Source organism: Arachis stenosperma, chromosome 7 (assembly GCF_014773155.1).
Source record: "Arachis stenosperma cultivar V10309 chromosome 7, arast.V10309.gnm1.PFL2, whole genome shotgun sequence".
In the NCBI taxonomy this organism is placed as follows: Eukaryota; Viridiplantae; Streptophyta; class Magnoliopsida; order Fabales; family Fabaceae; genus Arachis; species Arachis stenosperma.
The window spans coordinates 10013164-10029308 of NC_080383.1; the positions used below are offsets into that span (position 1 = coordinate 10013164).

Here is a 16145-nt window from a genome sequence, read left to right on the forward strand (position 1 = left end):
CCCCCAACTAACGAAGAGATCTTGGCGGAATTGCTATTTATAGAGAAAAAAGGAGGTTTGTTTCTTGAGTTGTTCTACAGAGATCAAACTTCACCAATTTTGGATTCCTAAAAAAAAGACATTATCCATTTTTAAAAAATAAAACAACAACGGGGTATGCTGGGATTCGCGAAGAGCAGCACCTTACGATGTTCATGACCAATCGGATCCTGACGTACCAGTAGGTACCAGAGGAGATCGCTATGATCGTTACTGTTGCCGAGAATGGGTTAGAGCGGGTAACATAAGAAATTCCTGCGAAAGCTCCATCAATTAGATTGTCTTTGCGTTGGGGTTGAAAGCTCGCTCGGAAATACTAGGAATAATTCTACCACTTCTACTAGGAGTAGCCTTTTTAGTGCTAGCGGAACGTAAAGTAATGGCTTTTGTGCAACGTCGAAAGGGTCCTGATGTAGTGGGATCGTTCGGATTGTTACAACCTCTAGCAGATGGTTTGGGTTAAGGGTTGTCTTTTTCTGTACCTAAAACTCAAATGCTAGTCTCATTACTCGTGGAAAGTTCACTACGTTGGGTTTTATTTGGTGATTGTGGTGTTATCGGGCACAAAGCCGAGCATTGTAAGGCTGCGAAGAACCGCAGGTTTGGGTCGAGCTCTAGCCAATCCAATAATTCAAGTACAGGTGTGGACTGATCAACTTGTCGATGTGATCAAATCCCCTTAAAGACGTGTTTAAAGCTGCTTAAAGCCTCAAAGGCAATAGAGCAAGGAAAGAATAGATACCCTACACATTTAGGATATCGATTGGTAGTTACCCATTGTTTCAAGAAGGTTTACATTATCATTCCATTTTTCCTTGTATGAGGCCCTTACCTGTTCGTTTTGCTCCAGGGGATCGTAGTTCAAATTCGTATGGGGAGCGGGGGAGGTTTAGATAAGAGGGAGGGGGACACTCGCTAGTTGGGTCAATTGGCACTCTTTCAATTATCTGTATTGCAACGTGACGTATACTTGAACCTTCCCCATTCATTTCGAACCTCCGACAGTCGCAAACCTGTCTGTCCTGTTGGGAAGGCAGGACGAGAACTATAAGGACGGGAACTGCAGTGCTCTAAGTGAAAGCACACTTGCGGGCCGGTGTGAGTTAGAAAGTGTTAAGTGAGTCTTTCTTTTGCAATCCCTCTCACCTCGAAAATGAATGATTGATGGAATTTTCATTATGGAATTCTCTGTAAGAGCTGCGGAACTAACTACTCTATTAGAAAGCGAGTGGCTTTACTGATTGAAGTGCTGGTGGCTTGTTTGCTTTCCTGTTTCTGGGAGCAGGATTCTTAGAAAAGCGCCTCGCTATGAGAATCCAGCTTCGCTAACGCCCGGCTAAGTCTTGAACCTTCGCGCTGACCGTTCCTTGGATGGCAACTGGGACAAATTCAGGGAACAGTGGCTCGGAGAGTTGGCTAAAATACGAAGGCTAATGCTAATTAGGTCGAAAGCTAGTGAAAGCCATTAGGGATCTTTTAGACTGAGACAAGGGTAAAGGCTTTCTAGCCAGGGCCACCAAGGGAAGCCAGCAGATCGGGCAAGGAAGAAGGAGTCCCAATGCTTTCTCTTTAGATAGGCCAGTAAAAGGCGTGATTCATTAAGTGAAAGACGCTAACCGAATAGTTAGAGATGCCGCAAGCAAAGATCATATAGCCTAATTGACTGCAAGTTGAATATGTCTAGGAGCACGATGCTACATTATTAGCAAATAAGAGGTACGGCGAAAGCCTCTCTTACTGTTAGTAATGCAAGCGCTTTACAAGCAGAATAAGCGGATCTTCCCTTGCATGCGGATCTTTTGATAACAAGAAGGCGGCGAGCTGATCTGCTTTGATCAAGGAAAAAGCCCAGTCAGGTCCACGACGACTACCATTTCTGTAACTTCTCAGTCTCATTTTAGGAGACTTCAGGAGCATATTGAGTAAAGAGGTAAGGACATTGATGAAGTCTAAGCATATCAAACAAAGCGAAAGACGAAGGTGGTAAGCGAAGCGAGCTACACCCACCAGTCCTCCGGAGGAGAAGTCGAAACCCGACTTGTTCTTCTTTCGCCTTTCTCACCTTCTTCAAGAACAAGAACCCTGTCCCTTTTCTTATAGGTCTGAGCTTAGAAGCAGGGATATGGATTGGCCATTCAGACAGAGTTTCCTTTGCTTTTTGTTTTTGTAGGACGTGGTCTTCTCCATAATAATAATTTAGGGTGGGGTTGCGAGCTCCTCAAACTCGATTTTATTTTCTTATCTTATAAGGATTTCCCCGCCCTCTTTTATTTATGTATTTTTTGTGCTTTCTTGGATTGGATCCACAGCCTTGCTCACAGTATATGACGCGTCCTAAAATCGCATTCTTTTTGACCCTAACGTGTGACCCTTTGGTTTTAGTTCGTTGGCATAGCCTTTTAACTGGAGGAATGAATATAAGCAAGGTCCGAACCTGACTCCTAGTCGTCTTTACGGCCGCCTATGAGACTAGGACCCATAGGTCAAAAATGGGTTAGTGCCGCAGGTGTTGAACGATCTACTCTACACAGGTGTGGGCTTACAGGATATTCCATTAGTAATGAAAAAAGGGGTAGAGGGGATCCGTATATGGTTCTCACTCTTTTACAAACTAACCTCTGGAGTGCCTGAAGTACGAGAAGTCCCTTCCAACGACAGTTATACTATAAGTACATCCACCTGCACCATTCGACTTCCTGCCCGGCGTACACTTTGGGAAAGCAGGGCGAGCCGTTATGGAGGCCCCACATTCGATTAGGGAAGTCATTCCAAGTGCTATGATGGGGAATAGATGGGGGAGGGCGTTGATTGGGTAAACTGGAAAGCTGAAAGGTGCTGGCGTCCTTACAGGATGAATCTGTATAGGCCCCCCCCCCCTAGTTGCTCGATCAGCTTTATTGCGAGCCAAAAACCTTTTTGGATTTTTTCCCCTGACACACATACCACTGTCCTGTACACTAAGTCAAACTAGCTCTAGAGTACTCACTGAGACGATGGTAGGAGTTTCAAAGCTGGTTTGATAGAACCAGGTTAAGAAAGAGGAGGGAATGGCTTTGCCCATTCGAATTAGAAAGTGCTTTCTAGAGAGCGGATGTTGACTAGCTAGGCTAACAAGGAAAGCAGATGCAAGAATGGATTTCAAAGGGGAAGAAAGTCAGAGATTGATTCTGTGTTAATCCGTAAGGTCATATCAAGGGCTTTATCTCCTAGTTTCTTTCACAGGTCTTAGTTCCGCTAGTCCTAGGAGCGAGAGGTACGAAGGCCTTGTTAGTAAATCAATATACCAGCGACCAGGGAATAGGTATACAGTTCAGACGATCTTGAAGACGATTAATTTGATCAACAGCGGATAAATTATCCGCAGCAACCTATCTGCTGATCTATCCGCAGCTTCGATTCCAGCCGAAAAGCGAATGCTTTCTTAGCTGCTACTTGGCTAAACATTTCTAGAAGGGATTCCGCTCCCCTTTAGGGAAAAGAAATCAATGAGACTGCATTCGATTGGTATGCCAGGTTGCCTGCAGGAACCATAAACTCGTGGGCGTAATGCTTGTGATCATTATCAGAGGAAGTAGCTCATACTACCGGGCATTGACATACGCCCAATCAAGGCAAGGGGTCTCCCATAATAATATATCTAGATTTGTCTTTATTTTTAGAGTTATTATTTTTGGATATAATAGCAGTTAGACCGTTGAAATAACACAAAAAATAATTGACGTTTGGAGATTTTTTAAAATGAAAAAAATTTATTAGAAGTCAAAGTGTTTAAAATCTAAAATTATTTGAAAACCAATTTGAGTGTAATATAAAACCACCTAACACAAAAGGCACACATGAATAATGGATAAAAATATCCTCTTAGTATACATAACTTGGTACACTCAACAAGAAACCATTAACATACAAGAAATAAGTTAATTCCATTCCAATAAAGGATGAATTAACAGATGATGAAGCAAATTTAATATTAATGCATAACCATGATTGCACCACTGCGTTATTTAGATAAACACACTTAACCTCAAGCCAAACACAACATAAATTATTATTCATAGATATAGATGATATACTTTTTTTCCTTTAATTATAATGGTTGGAGAGCTATGCCTTGTGAAGATGGTCACCAACTTCTATAGTACTCTTCTCTAAAAATTCCAAGAAGCTGTATGGAGTTTTAACATCCTCATTGATCTTCTCATATTCAATAGTCCATTTAACATTAGCACTCTTATTGTTTATCTCAGTCACTTGAACATTGCTCTTAAAGAGTTTGTAATTTTGACTGATATCTCCATCAAAAAGGGTGTATTTAATCAACTTCTTCTCTTCATCGATGGCATCAATTTTCTCTTTGAATGTAATTATTTTACCATCTATTATTTTACACAATAAATTAGTTAATTAAGATAAATAACCAAAGATAAGAGATATCTTACTTCAAAAAATAAGATTATAACAAAACCTTTATCATTTTAAGTTGAAAAAAAAATATTAATTATTTATAAAAAATTTTAATTATTTTAAATTGTAAAAGATTTTATAAAATTATATTGATTCTCTAAATATCAAAATATGAATAACATAATCAATATTTTCATACAAATTTTAGTAATTTTACCATATAAAAATATTGTCTTTATGTAATCTGAAAAAAAAAACTCATCTTAAGAATCACTTTTTAACTAAACTAAATTAAACTAGATATAAATAATCTCACATAATTAATTATATAAAAAATCATTATTAGAAAGACGAATTTCATCAATCTTTTAGCTTTTTTAGATGAATCTCTCATTTACAATTAAAATAATGCAAATATAATTTCTATTAATGAAACAAAGCTTAATTACCTACTAGACAAGTCCAATTTTTGACCGAATCAGTGCAATGCCAGTCATCACCTTGGTGCAAGTTGCCTCCATGCACTCTTTCACAAATGTTTCGGACAGTGTGGAATTCCTTTGCCAAAATGTGGAAGAACTTTGAAACTGGTACTTGGATCACAACTTCAACACTAATTTTACCTGATATTGCCATGTTTGAAGCAAGAGATAATGTAGAGATAGAGATCACTAGATCTAGAATGAGAGGTTGTAAAACAAGTTCAAGTCTTATGGAGACTTATATAGAAAAATACTATATTGCCATATATATATATATCTATTTTAAATCCGTTAAAACGAGTAGTGACTCATAAATTGAATCAATTCGTTTATAAAAACGAGTGAATCAAGTTAATAAAATCATGTCTTATTTAAAAGTTGGTCAATTTAGTTCAATCTGAATAACTATAACGAGTTAAATAAATTTAAATTGAGTACGTAGTTAGTTTATTTATCCATTTTTTGTTGTATGTTTGGTATATAAAGTTTAAAGAGTTTATATTATGCACTATTTTGTTATAAATTTATTAACTAATTTTTAGACTTTAGATACTATGAAAATATGAACGTAAGATATTTTTTATTTGTATGGATATATGAAAAAATTACTAAAATTATGTAAATTTAAAAAAAAAAAGTGAGACAAACGAATGTTCTTAACATAGTCACTAACCCTTTTTCATAAAATGATTTTCTGTTAAACCATATTAATCTTAACAAGCTAAGTATTCTTAACACACCCATTAATAAGACTCTATCCGAATAAACACATGAATTCAATGAAATATTGAGAACAGAAGATGAGATTTGGCACTTGAATGCTGCTCCGCCCCACCCCTATCTACAAAAATATGATTGAAGGCTTTCTTACGATGCAGAATCTAAAACATATAAAATCACGTGTGCTGGTCCCAATTATTGAATAAAAAATGTTACCGTGTCTTTTAAAATTCAGTCTTTAATTAATCTTTTAATTTAAATAATATTATTTAATTAAATTTAAATTAAAATATATTTCTAGTTAAAGTAGTCAAAATGGTGTTTTAATTCGTGAAAACACACGATTTTACGCTTATACATCTTCTTTTAGTGTCGGTTTTGTTTCTTGTCTAGAACTCAACTGCATCGTGTGAAATTATCGTTAAAAAATGCAGAACCGCCAAAATCATCGTTTTTACTGTGATGTTGCGTTTAAAGTTGAAAAAAATAATTCACTTAAATGTGATTTACTATTTTTTTCAGAGTCAAATTACTAGAAAAAAAATGTGTTACTGTTTATTAATTTAAAATAACAAAACATAACTAAGTAAGATTATTAAATTAAATATGAGATCAAAATTAAATTTTAAATTTTTCAATTTGAATTAAATCAAATACTCTTAATAAATCGAATTGGCTTCGTCTCTTGCTATGCGTACGTCAAATTGACCTCTTTCAATTTAACCTTATATTAGCAAATAAAATTCTAAATTCTAAAAAACAAGTACTTTTTCTCTTACACTATTAAATTGAATTGGCTTAATTTAATTTATATAAATTCAAATTTTTAAGTATAAATCAAATTTGTATGATTTGATTTATGTGTGAATGTACAAATCGAGTTTATTTGATTCGATTTACATAAATTTAAATATATAGGATAAACCTGTAATTAAACTAGAATCAATACATCTATATAATTTTGTTGGCTAATCATCATTTTATTAAAATAAATTAACTTTGATATTAATAAAAAGTGTTAGCCCTAACATTTTTCATCTTTTATATATTAGGTCTATAATTATTAAGTGCAATATATAGTAATCTTTTATAACATTACTAATATGAGTTTTGTTGTAGAAAATTTTAAATTTTTTTAATAAATACATTAAAAATGTTAATAATTTAGCTTTTTTAATTCTTCTTTTAAATGTCTAAATAATTGTTCCTAATACACTTGTTAGAAAGGATAAGAGAAAAGAGTAGAAAAAGGATTTGTATATATTCAAATTGTCTAGAATAATATAATATAAAAGAATATTTATAGATACTAAAAGAATCGAAATAATAAAGACAAAATATCCTCTAATAAATATTTAGATATGCTAAATAATATTAATTGATCTAAATAATTCTAATTTATTCTCTAACAACACTCATTAACAAGTAACAACAAGACTCTATTCATGTAAGCACGTAAATTGAATGAAATATTCTGTATCTTTTTGCATATATATAAGCACGTGAATTTCAATGAAAATTTCAGAACAGATGAGCTTATGAGATTTAGAAATTGAATGATGCTCCAGTCCACCACTCCTACCTACCAAAGATGTGGTTGAAGGCTTTCAAACGATGCAAACCTTAAAACAAATAAAAATATATTGCCATCTCAATATTGAATCGATATCGTAGAAAGATTATTATTACCTATGTAATGTGTTCGATTATAAGGCTGTGACTTTTCTCCTGTTTTGTTTTACTGTTTCATTCATTTAAACTAATAAAATATAACTAAGTATAATTATTAAACTAAAAATAGATCAAAATATCAATTAAAAGTTTATAGTTTGAATTAGATCAATTTATTTTAGATTTAATTATTCTATTTGTCTTTATAATTTTATTAAATTTATAATTAGATCTTTATACACTTTTTTTAAATTGGATCCTTACACTATTTTTAATATTGTAATTAAGTTATTCTTATGTTAAATTATTAATTATTGTTATTTTTTAATTTACAAAAAAAATTAACTCTAATATTTTTTACATTAGAAAGAATCTAATTATAAAATTAAAAATAATGTAAAAAATTAATTAAAAATAAAAATTTAATTATAAATTTAATAAAATTATAAAAAAATAATAAATAATTAAATTTTTTATTTTATTTTAAAATTTTTAATTATGTTAATCCTAAAAACAAAAAATATTATAAAATAAAATAATATTATTTCGATATTATATGTATAGATATTATAATATTATAATAATATTATAATAAGTGATTGTATGTATATTCTAGTTCTTATCAATATGTATAAATAGTTCTAATTTAAAATTTTAAATATATCTAAACCAATTTGGATTAATTAAGTGATCACTTAGTCGTCCGCTTAAGTAAGTATTGTGATTCGAATTTTATCTCATATTTATAGCAATTTATTGTCAGTCAATTAGAGATTCTTAAATGAAACTCAAATTCATAATAAATTAATTTTTAACTTGTTGGGTATCATAGAAAATCTAAAAAAAATATTTATACCTAAATTTTAATATATTTTTGTCCTAACAACTAAATTTGTTTGGGTCTGTCTATGCAAACATGACTCTAACTTTCTTCGTGAAACTAATATGGCTACTTAGGCCTCTCCAAGAGGGAATTGATGTTAGGGGTGCAATGCAATGCTAGGAGTTAGGAACACTTCTTTTTTGTTATTTTGTGATTTCTTTAGGGTTTCAGTTCCTTAACTGTATATACCCAAAAAGTGTGTGACGAACAAACAACAGAACCCTTTTATTTTTTTATGACTGTTAAGATTTATATTAAGTTCAAAAACAGAAAAACACCTTAGGTAAAAAAAAAAACATAAAAAGAGAAAGAGATGATAAGAAAAGGTCGACATCAGCAAAGGTGTCAAGACCTTGCTTCTTTGCATGATGTCAATGCTCGCCAACGAAATTTTTTTTTTCAATCTTTGTATACGCATGTTGTGACAGTATTAAATAGGGATGGTCCATCCGATCTATCTAATTAAATTTGCGAGTTATTCAAATTAGTCTATTTATTTTTATGTTTTTTTTTAAATTAAAAAAAAATTCTTTTTTCTTTTTTAAGAAAAGTATTTTTTTTAGTTGGTGAATCAGGTTTTAGATTGACTTAAAAGAAAAATTAGAATTGGACTAATTTTTTGTTAAAAATGCAAAATAATTAAATAGATTATACGGTTAGTTGCATGTTAGCTCCTTTTTAACTCATTATTTTACAGGTTAATTGACCGAAGTCATTTAGCATTTAATTTTCATGGGCCTAATTTTAGAAATTATACCAGGTGTATATTAAAATTTGTCACTAAAATCAGTCATTAATATAAAATATATATTAAAAATATACATTAAAAATAAATTAAATTATACGTATATTTATATACAAATATATTAATAGTTGATTTTAATAATTAATTTTAGTGTATAAATAATTTTTTTATTATTTTAGTGACAAAAATTTATCCGTTTAAACCAAAATAAACGTATTGGACCAATGGATTTTGTCTATTTTGACAAATTTGGTGCTAGATATGCAACAAAGACAAATATGACGGGGAGAGAGAGAGGAGCTTTATAGTGTCGACAACTCGACAGATCTAGGGTGGTGTAGGATGATGGTGCAACCGTGAAACAGATTTAGGGGATGAACAAGATCGAGGTGGTAGCAATAATGGTGGAGAAGATAAAAAAAAAGAGACTAACAAGTTTAAAACAGTTTTAAACTTTTGAAAAAAAAATTAAAGTGTAATGCGCATACATAAGAATAATATGAGAGTACAACTGTAAATCACCAAGGATGGTGAAAATTAAAGATGAACCAAACATCCTTGTTTATTTGTTCATGTCCAAGATAGATTATATTATTGTAATTATTATTTAATAGAGAAAAGTTCTTAATAACCACAAGACATTTTTTATTTGGTTGACGAGCTTCTATATATGGTATCATTATCTCCTCATCAATGGCTTCAACACTTTCCTTACGTGTAATTATCTCTTACCATATGTGGTTTGATTTCATCATACTATCAATTAAGATGAATATAGCCATAACAAAGACTATATATTAATTTACCAAATTATTAATCATTAATCTTTTATTTCTTACAAGTTCGTTCATGCATGTCTCTAATTTTTTTAGGGTTTAGTATTATAGAAAAGATGTATAAAGTTTAGTTTCTAACGTAATTGTTGTGTATTTATTAAAATAAAAAGATTAAAATTTTTATTAGTAACAATTTTAATTTATATTCTGATCTTATAAGATATATGTTAACTAAATTTTTTTATTTATAAACAATTTTATTATAAACATGTAATACATGATAAGATTCAATATTAGACCTATGTAGCCAATCTCAAATAATAAGATAATATTTTATTGTTATTTTTTAATTATTTTTATTATTTTTTTTATATATATCTTAAGTCAATATATTACATCATATTTCTATTAATCTTTAAAAGATCACATATAAATTACTTTTTTTAAAAAGAAGCTATATATAGTGACTCAAAAAACTCAAAACATCTAAATAGGCCAAATTAAAAATATCGTGAGGAGCCATTTATATCCAAATCTCTTTGGGGATAGAGAAAGACAATCATACCAACTTATGGACCACTAAGTTACCTTTCCTTTTTACATGTGAAATATTATGAAATCTAAAATCTCTCAAAATAGTTTTACAATTAGAAATAGTGAGTCCAAATTAATTATTTTGGAGATAAGTGTGCATTAGGGCATGCACTACTTGAAGATTATCCCTCTCTAGCACAATGTTAAAAAAATCATAATCTAATATTAATTTGAGTGCAAGGAAACACATCTACCTCCTTCGCCGATGCCATGCATTTTTTGGAGGAACCATGTTGCTGCAATCATGATGTTACCATCATCACTGCGAACTATTGTCGTTGCTCTGGTATTGCCTCCCACCAACCCCATTCTTGCATTTTCGTCCGTAAAAAAAGAGGCATCGAAATTGATTTTGTATATATATATATATATATATATATATATATATGCGGTGGAGGTGGTTCCAGGTAGTGTGATATATATATATATGGTTCCCAGGTAATGTGATTGTTGCTGTCAGATGCAGGTGCCACGGAAGAGAGTTTGTTGGCGTTGTTGGGCAGCGGCGTAATCCGTGACCATACGCACCACATTGCGCACCAAATGCATCGAATCGAAGGTATGATTTTTAAAAATTATTTGATTTCTATTTCACCATAAAGCATGAAGGCACTCCAAAAAAAAATTTTCTCTCATTGTTATCAAAACGATAAAGCAGTGAACTAATTCATTGTTCTATTGTTTGATCTGCAGAGTGTGCTGTTTGGAAAGTAAAAGAAGAGAGATACCAAAATTGACGAGACCATTCACAGTCTTTAAAAATGTGAATTTCAGTTTCCTCTTCAAGATAACATTTGGGACATAGGGTGGAATTATTAATACCTCTTTTTTGTAGAATTTTCTTAGTGGGTAGACCTTATAAGAGTAATCGTCAAACAAAAGTAAGTGTGTGTCTTGGAGTTTGTATCTTCCATAACATTTTTCATTGGAACTGAGGTCTAAAATGGTGTTCACTAGATTCTGCAGCATGTTGCAGCTGTTATCGTACGTATAAGATGATAATAGTATTTTTTACTATATATAGTTTGGTGTTTGTGTTTTTTCATACAAAATTATCTTGTTGCTGATTGATGTTAATGGGTAGACTTAGAATTTGTATTGCTTCAAAGTCATAAAATATGTGTCTGATTAGGCTCTCTTTCCAATACAAGGTATCGTTGTCAATAAGATTGTCAATGTTGCTTCCTAATCAAAATAAGAACACGGACTCCAAATTTTAAAATCGTTCTAATTAGGAAGTCACGGATCACCCCAAATACGAATAGTTGTACTGGATCCTATCCTCCAAGAATACAATCTCTTAAATTTAGTACCCATCTTGAAGATCATATGTTGCGCCATGTATAACTTGAATGGTATCCAATAGCTGATCTCAAAAAGGTTGTCCAATTATAATATTTTGCCTTGAGTACTCTAGCAGCTAGTGTTCCTGGTTTTTGGATAAGCCGCCAGCCCTATTTAACCAATAAAACTTGATTAAAAGTCTCAAAATTCCGAAATTCCAAGCTGCTTTCTCTTTAGCTTTACAGAGCTTTGTCCAGCCAACCCAATAAATTTTTTTTCTCCCGTGTTATTGTCCCAATAAAAATTACTTATTAAGCTCTCAATCTATTAGCAGAGACTCCTAAATAGTTGAAATAAAATTGTTTCAACCACAACTTTAATTAGAACTTTTTTTTTACCTTTGAAAAATTTTTCTCCTTCCATCTCTTTAGATTTTTTTCAAATACATTTTTAGGCGAAATTAAAAATATGCATCTTGAATCTACCAACAAAAATGAATAAACCCAAGTATTTCGTATAATATTTTTACTGCCTTAATTCTTAACCAATTTTGTATAAATATTTGTTTAATAGGTGGCATATTTTAACTAAACATAATTTTTTATTTGTCCAAATTGATCCCTTATCCAAAGCTAATTGGTAGAGTTGGTGGCACTTATAAAAAAATTTAGTGTTTGAAAATTTTAACAATTTAATTTTATTCTAAAACATATTAATATAGGTTAAATTAGACTTTTTAATAATTTTCTGCTGATATATTACCCCCAACTTGTGGCGACAAATTTCATCTTACACGTCAGCAATTACCAGTGACATGCCAACAAACTAACTTAACATGAGTATCGCTTTAATGTTAGAGAAAAATTGAGTAGTTGAATTTGTTTTCGGAATTAAATGGACTACTTATTCGTATTCTTTTAGGGACCATGTTATACATTAACCTGTTAATATATTTAAGTGTACTTGCACATAATTTAAACATACATAAAGAAAAGACAATGACATGTAAAAATTAAAATAAAATAAAACAGGGGAGTAAAATAATTATTGATAATTACCTATGCATGACCAAAGTCCAGTGTTTAACCACTACAACAAAATCGGTATTTAGTGGCGGTTTTAACCTCCACGAAACATTTCGCGACGGTTTTATGAACCGCCGGAAGATGGAGCGCGACAAAACGGATAGCGACGGTTTTAATCAACCACTGGAATAATCGCCACTAAATACCAAAAAGGAGGACAATACTACTGTATTGCGGCGGTTAAAAACCGCCACCAAATTTAAATTTTCCATTAAAATTTTAAATTTTTTTATTATTTTGCCTATTTTGACAAAGTATTTTTATTAAACTTTAATTTTTTTATTTTTCAATTAATTTAAAAAAATTTCAACCAAGTAAAACAGCTCAATTAACATAACAAACCAAATTAAACATATGAGAAAATAACATATATAAAAATAACATATATACAAATTAGGATGAGAAAGATAATTTTATACGTATATATATTAATATTAAAAAAATAATATAAATTTATTTATTTTAATTTAATATCTATAATTTTATACATATAATATTTATTATTTTATATTTATTATATTTAAAATGATTTTTTATTTTAATAACATTTAATAAATACATTTAAAATTATTATGAAAAAAACATTATATATATAAGGACGGATCCAAAAATATTACAATGGGATGTCAATAACACATATAATATTAAAAATTACGTAAAAAAATATATAAGATATATTACAAAAATATACCGATAGAGAATATATTTTAAAGTACAAAAGATATGTGTCTATTTTTTACTAGCGAAGTGTTCGATTCTTCGAATCATAAAATTCATCGATAATAGAATTTGTGTCAAATTTTTTAGCAATTTTTTTCAATATAATTAAAAGACAATTAGCAATAAATTCATCTTTTATTTTGTTTTTGAGTTATTTTTCACAATATTCATAATTAAAAAAGATTTTTTAGTTGTAGAAATTGAAATAGAGAGAATTAATACCAAATAAATAAAAAAATTCACAAAAAAAATTCACTTTATAAGATTTAAAATTTTTTATTTAATAAAAAAATATTAGTAATAATATATTTTTAAAATTTTTTTAATATTTTTACTTACTTTTTAAATATTAGAAATCATTAATATTTAAATTAGACTAAATTTTTATTTATAATAAATTAAATATTAAATATTTTTTTAAAAAAATTAAATTATATATAATAATTTATTATTACTATTAATCTTTTAAAAAACAGTTGGAGGGCCAAAGCCCCACTCGCCCCGTCCGTCCACAACCATTGCCATCTCAATTATTGAAATGATGATATATCATAATATATGGTTATTATTAGTTGGCTGGTTCAATTTTGTTTCTTCAATTTTGCATCATGCATGCTTATCACAAACATCTGCATGCACTGCCTTGCTTCCCACGAGGTACGTGTAAAATTAAATAAGATTTTTAAAATTCTTTTTAGAAACATTTATTATCTTTATACATGATTTAATTTAAATTTTTGATAAAAAATATTTTGATAAAATTATCAACTTTGAAAAAAAAAACCAAGAATTTTGTTGACACTTATAACACAGAGAAATTAAAAATAAAATTATATTTAAAAATGTTTCTATTGGTTTTAATTCAATAATAACAAATACAATAGATAAATTATTTTATCAGCATTTATTATGTACAACTATTTCTTATATTTAATAAAATAGATTTAAATAATATATATTGTAAATCATTTATATTTTCGTTATTTGTTGTTAGATTTTTTTTATGTCTGAAAGTTAATAATATTACATATTTTTTAATGATTGACTCCTCATTTAATATTATTTTTCTTATAATTTGGTTAATTTATTATTTATTAAATTTTAATAATTTTTGTTGGAAAAAGCTAAGATATAAAATTTTAACAATAATGGAGTGGAGGATCTGAAAAGTAGTTAACGAGAAATTCAGAAAAACTAATATTTAGATTGTCAAAAACATGATATATAAGAGAAAAATTATTTTCAAATTTGAGTAAAACGGGACACTCCCCCACTAACAATGAAAATGAAAGTATAGAGATAAACATCACAATTCAGTAATAAATATAGCTGAAAGTGATTCAGTGATATGTTTATTTAATCTATTCTATTATATAAAAATCGGATTTTTACATTTAATGATAAAGTTGACGTGACATGCTTCTAAGCGTGTTTTTCAATTTATTTTTTGAGTAAAGGATAAATAGGTCCCTGACTCCTTTTTTTCGCAGACATTTTCGGCCTTAAGGAAGAGAAAATACATTCAAGTCTCTCACCCCCGAAAAACGTAAACATTTATATCCTTCCGTTGAATTCAGACGTTTGGATGGGACGAAAAAGTCTGACCTGGCCGTTACGTAGGCCATGTGGCAGGGAGCATTTCGAACTGGAGACAAAAACGACGCCGTTTTTGTAACCTCCCCAATCTTTCAAATTTCTCTGTCCTTTTCTTCTTCCTTCGTCCTTTTTTCCTTTCATTCTTCTTCCTCGGCCCCTGCTTCCATCGGCGCCTCCGTCAGCCACCATCAACGCCGGCGACCTCCTCCTTCCTCTCTTTTGAACCCTAACTCTTGAGTCATGAAACCCTGAAAACTGGAAGGTGGTGCAGCTGGTAGTGAGGTAGGAGGCTGTGGTGCTGTGGTGGTAGGCTGTCCCTCAGATGTCGGGAAGTTAGATGTGTCCTCTGCCGAAACTCCCATGTCGAGATCAGAGAAGAGACCAGTGCTCTCTTTAGCTAGTTGTTTTTCTTTCCCAGTTGATTTCTTTCCTTTGGCAGATCACAAACAGCTCACAAGTAGGACCTCTACACAATTCACACTCATACAATGCAACCATTTAAAATTATACAGTGGTGGAATTGAATGAAGAATGAGTGATGCACATTGACAGAAAAACTGAAGTTGATAAACCTCAAGTAAAAATTTGAATATACATGTGATCATTCATGTAATTCACATTGCAAAAAGAGATTGAATGAAGAAATACACATCAAACATCAAAGCATCACACAAACACTCTTCAAAGATGAGTGAAAATAAGGAATATGAAGCAGCTTAGTGAAATATAAGAATGGAAAATCTCAACTAAACAGAGAAATGACAAGCCAAGGTAGTGATTAATTGGCCTTGGCAACATTCAAAGCGAAAAGCGTGCATACCATGTCAATTAATCAAAGTGAAGATTGAGTTTTGAAAACAAAACTTTTCTAAAATTCGACAGCATCTCAGTAGTACATAGTACATTTTCCAAAGTCAAACAAACAATGAATTCAACAGTCAATTATAGGCAGAGAGTGTAGATCAAATAATCAAGTCTCACGGAATCAAAATTGAAGTTTAATATGCATTAAGAACTCAGCATCACTAAGCAAGAACAAAAACAAGTAACATGAACCATAATCAAGCATAGTGAAAACCAAGTAGCACAATCAACATAAGTACAGTACAATGGCTTGAAATACAACACGGAGAACAAAAGCACCAG

The 16145-nt window shown here is 30.7% G+C and overlaps 1 protein-coding gene and 1 long non-coding RNA gene across 2 annotated transcripts; one reads left to right on the forward strand and one right to left on the reverse strand.

Moving 5' to 3' along the window:
* Positions 1-3997: 3997 nt before the first annotated feature.
* Positions 3998-5145, reverse strand: LOC130940407 (MLP-like protein 43). The gene is made up of 2 exons (XM_057868537.1): positions 4893-5145; positions 3998-4415 (listed from the first exon to the last, which is right to left on the reverse strand). The coding sequence occupies exons 1-2, from the start codon at positions 5077-5079 to the stop codon at positions 4144-4146; spliced, it is 459 nt and encodes a 152-aa protein (XP_057724520.1). The 5' UTR covers positions 5080-5145; the 3' UTR covers positions 3998-4143.
* A 5194-nt stretch (positions 5146-10339) lies between these two features.
* On the forward strand, positions 10340-11352 carry LOC130940494 (uncharacterized). The gene is made up of 3 exons (XR_009070310.1): positions 10340-10600; positions 10775-10873; positions 11008-11352. It is a non-coding gene; the product is annotated as an uncharacterized LOC130940494 (long non-coding RNA).
* The last annotated feature ends 4793 nt before the right edge of the window (positions 11353-16145 follow it).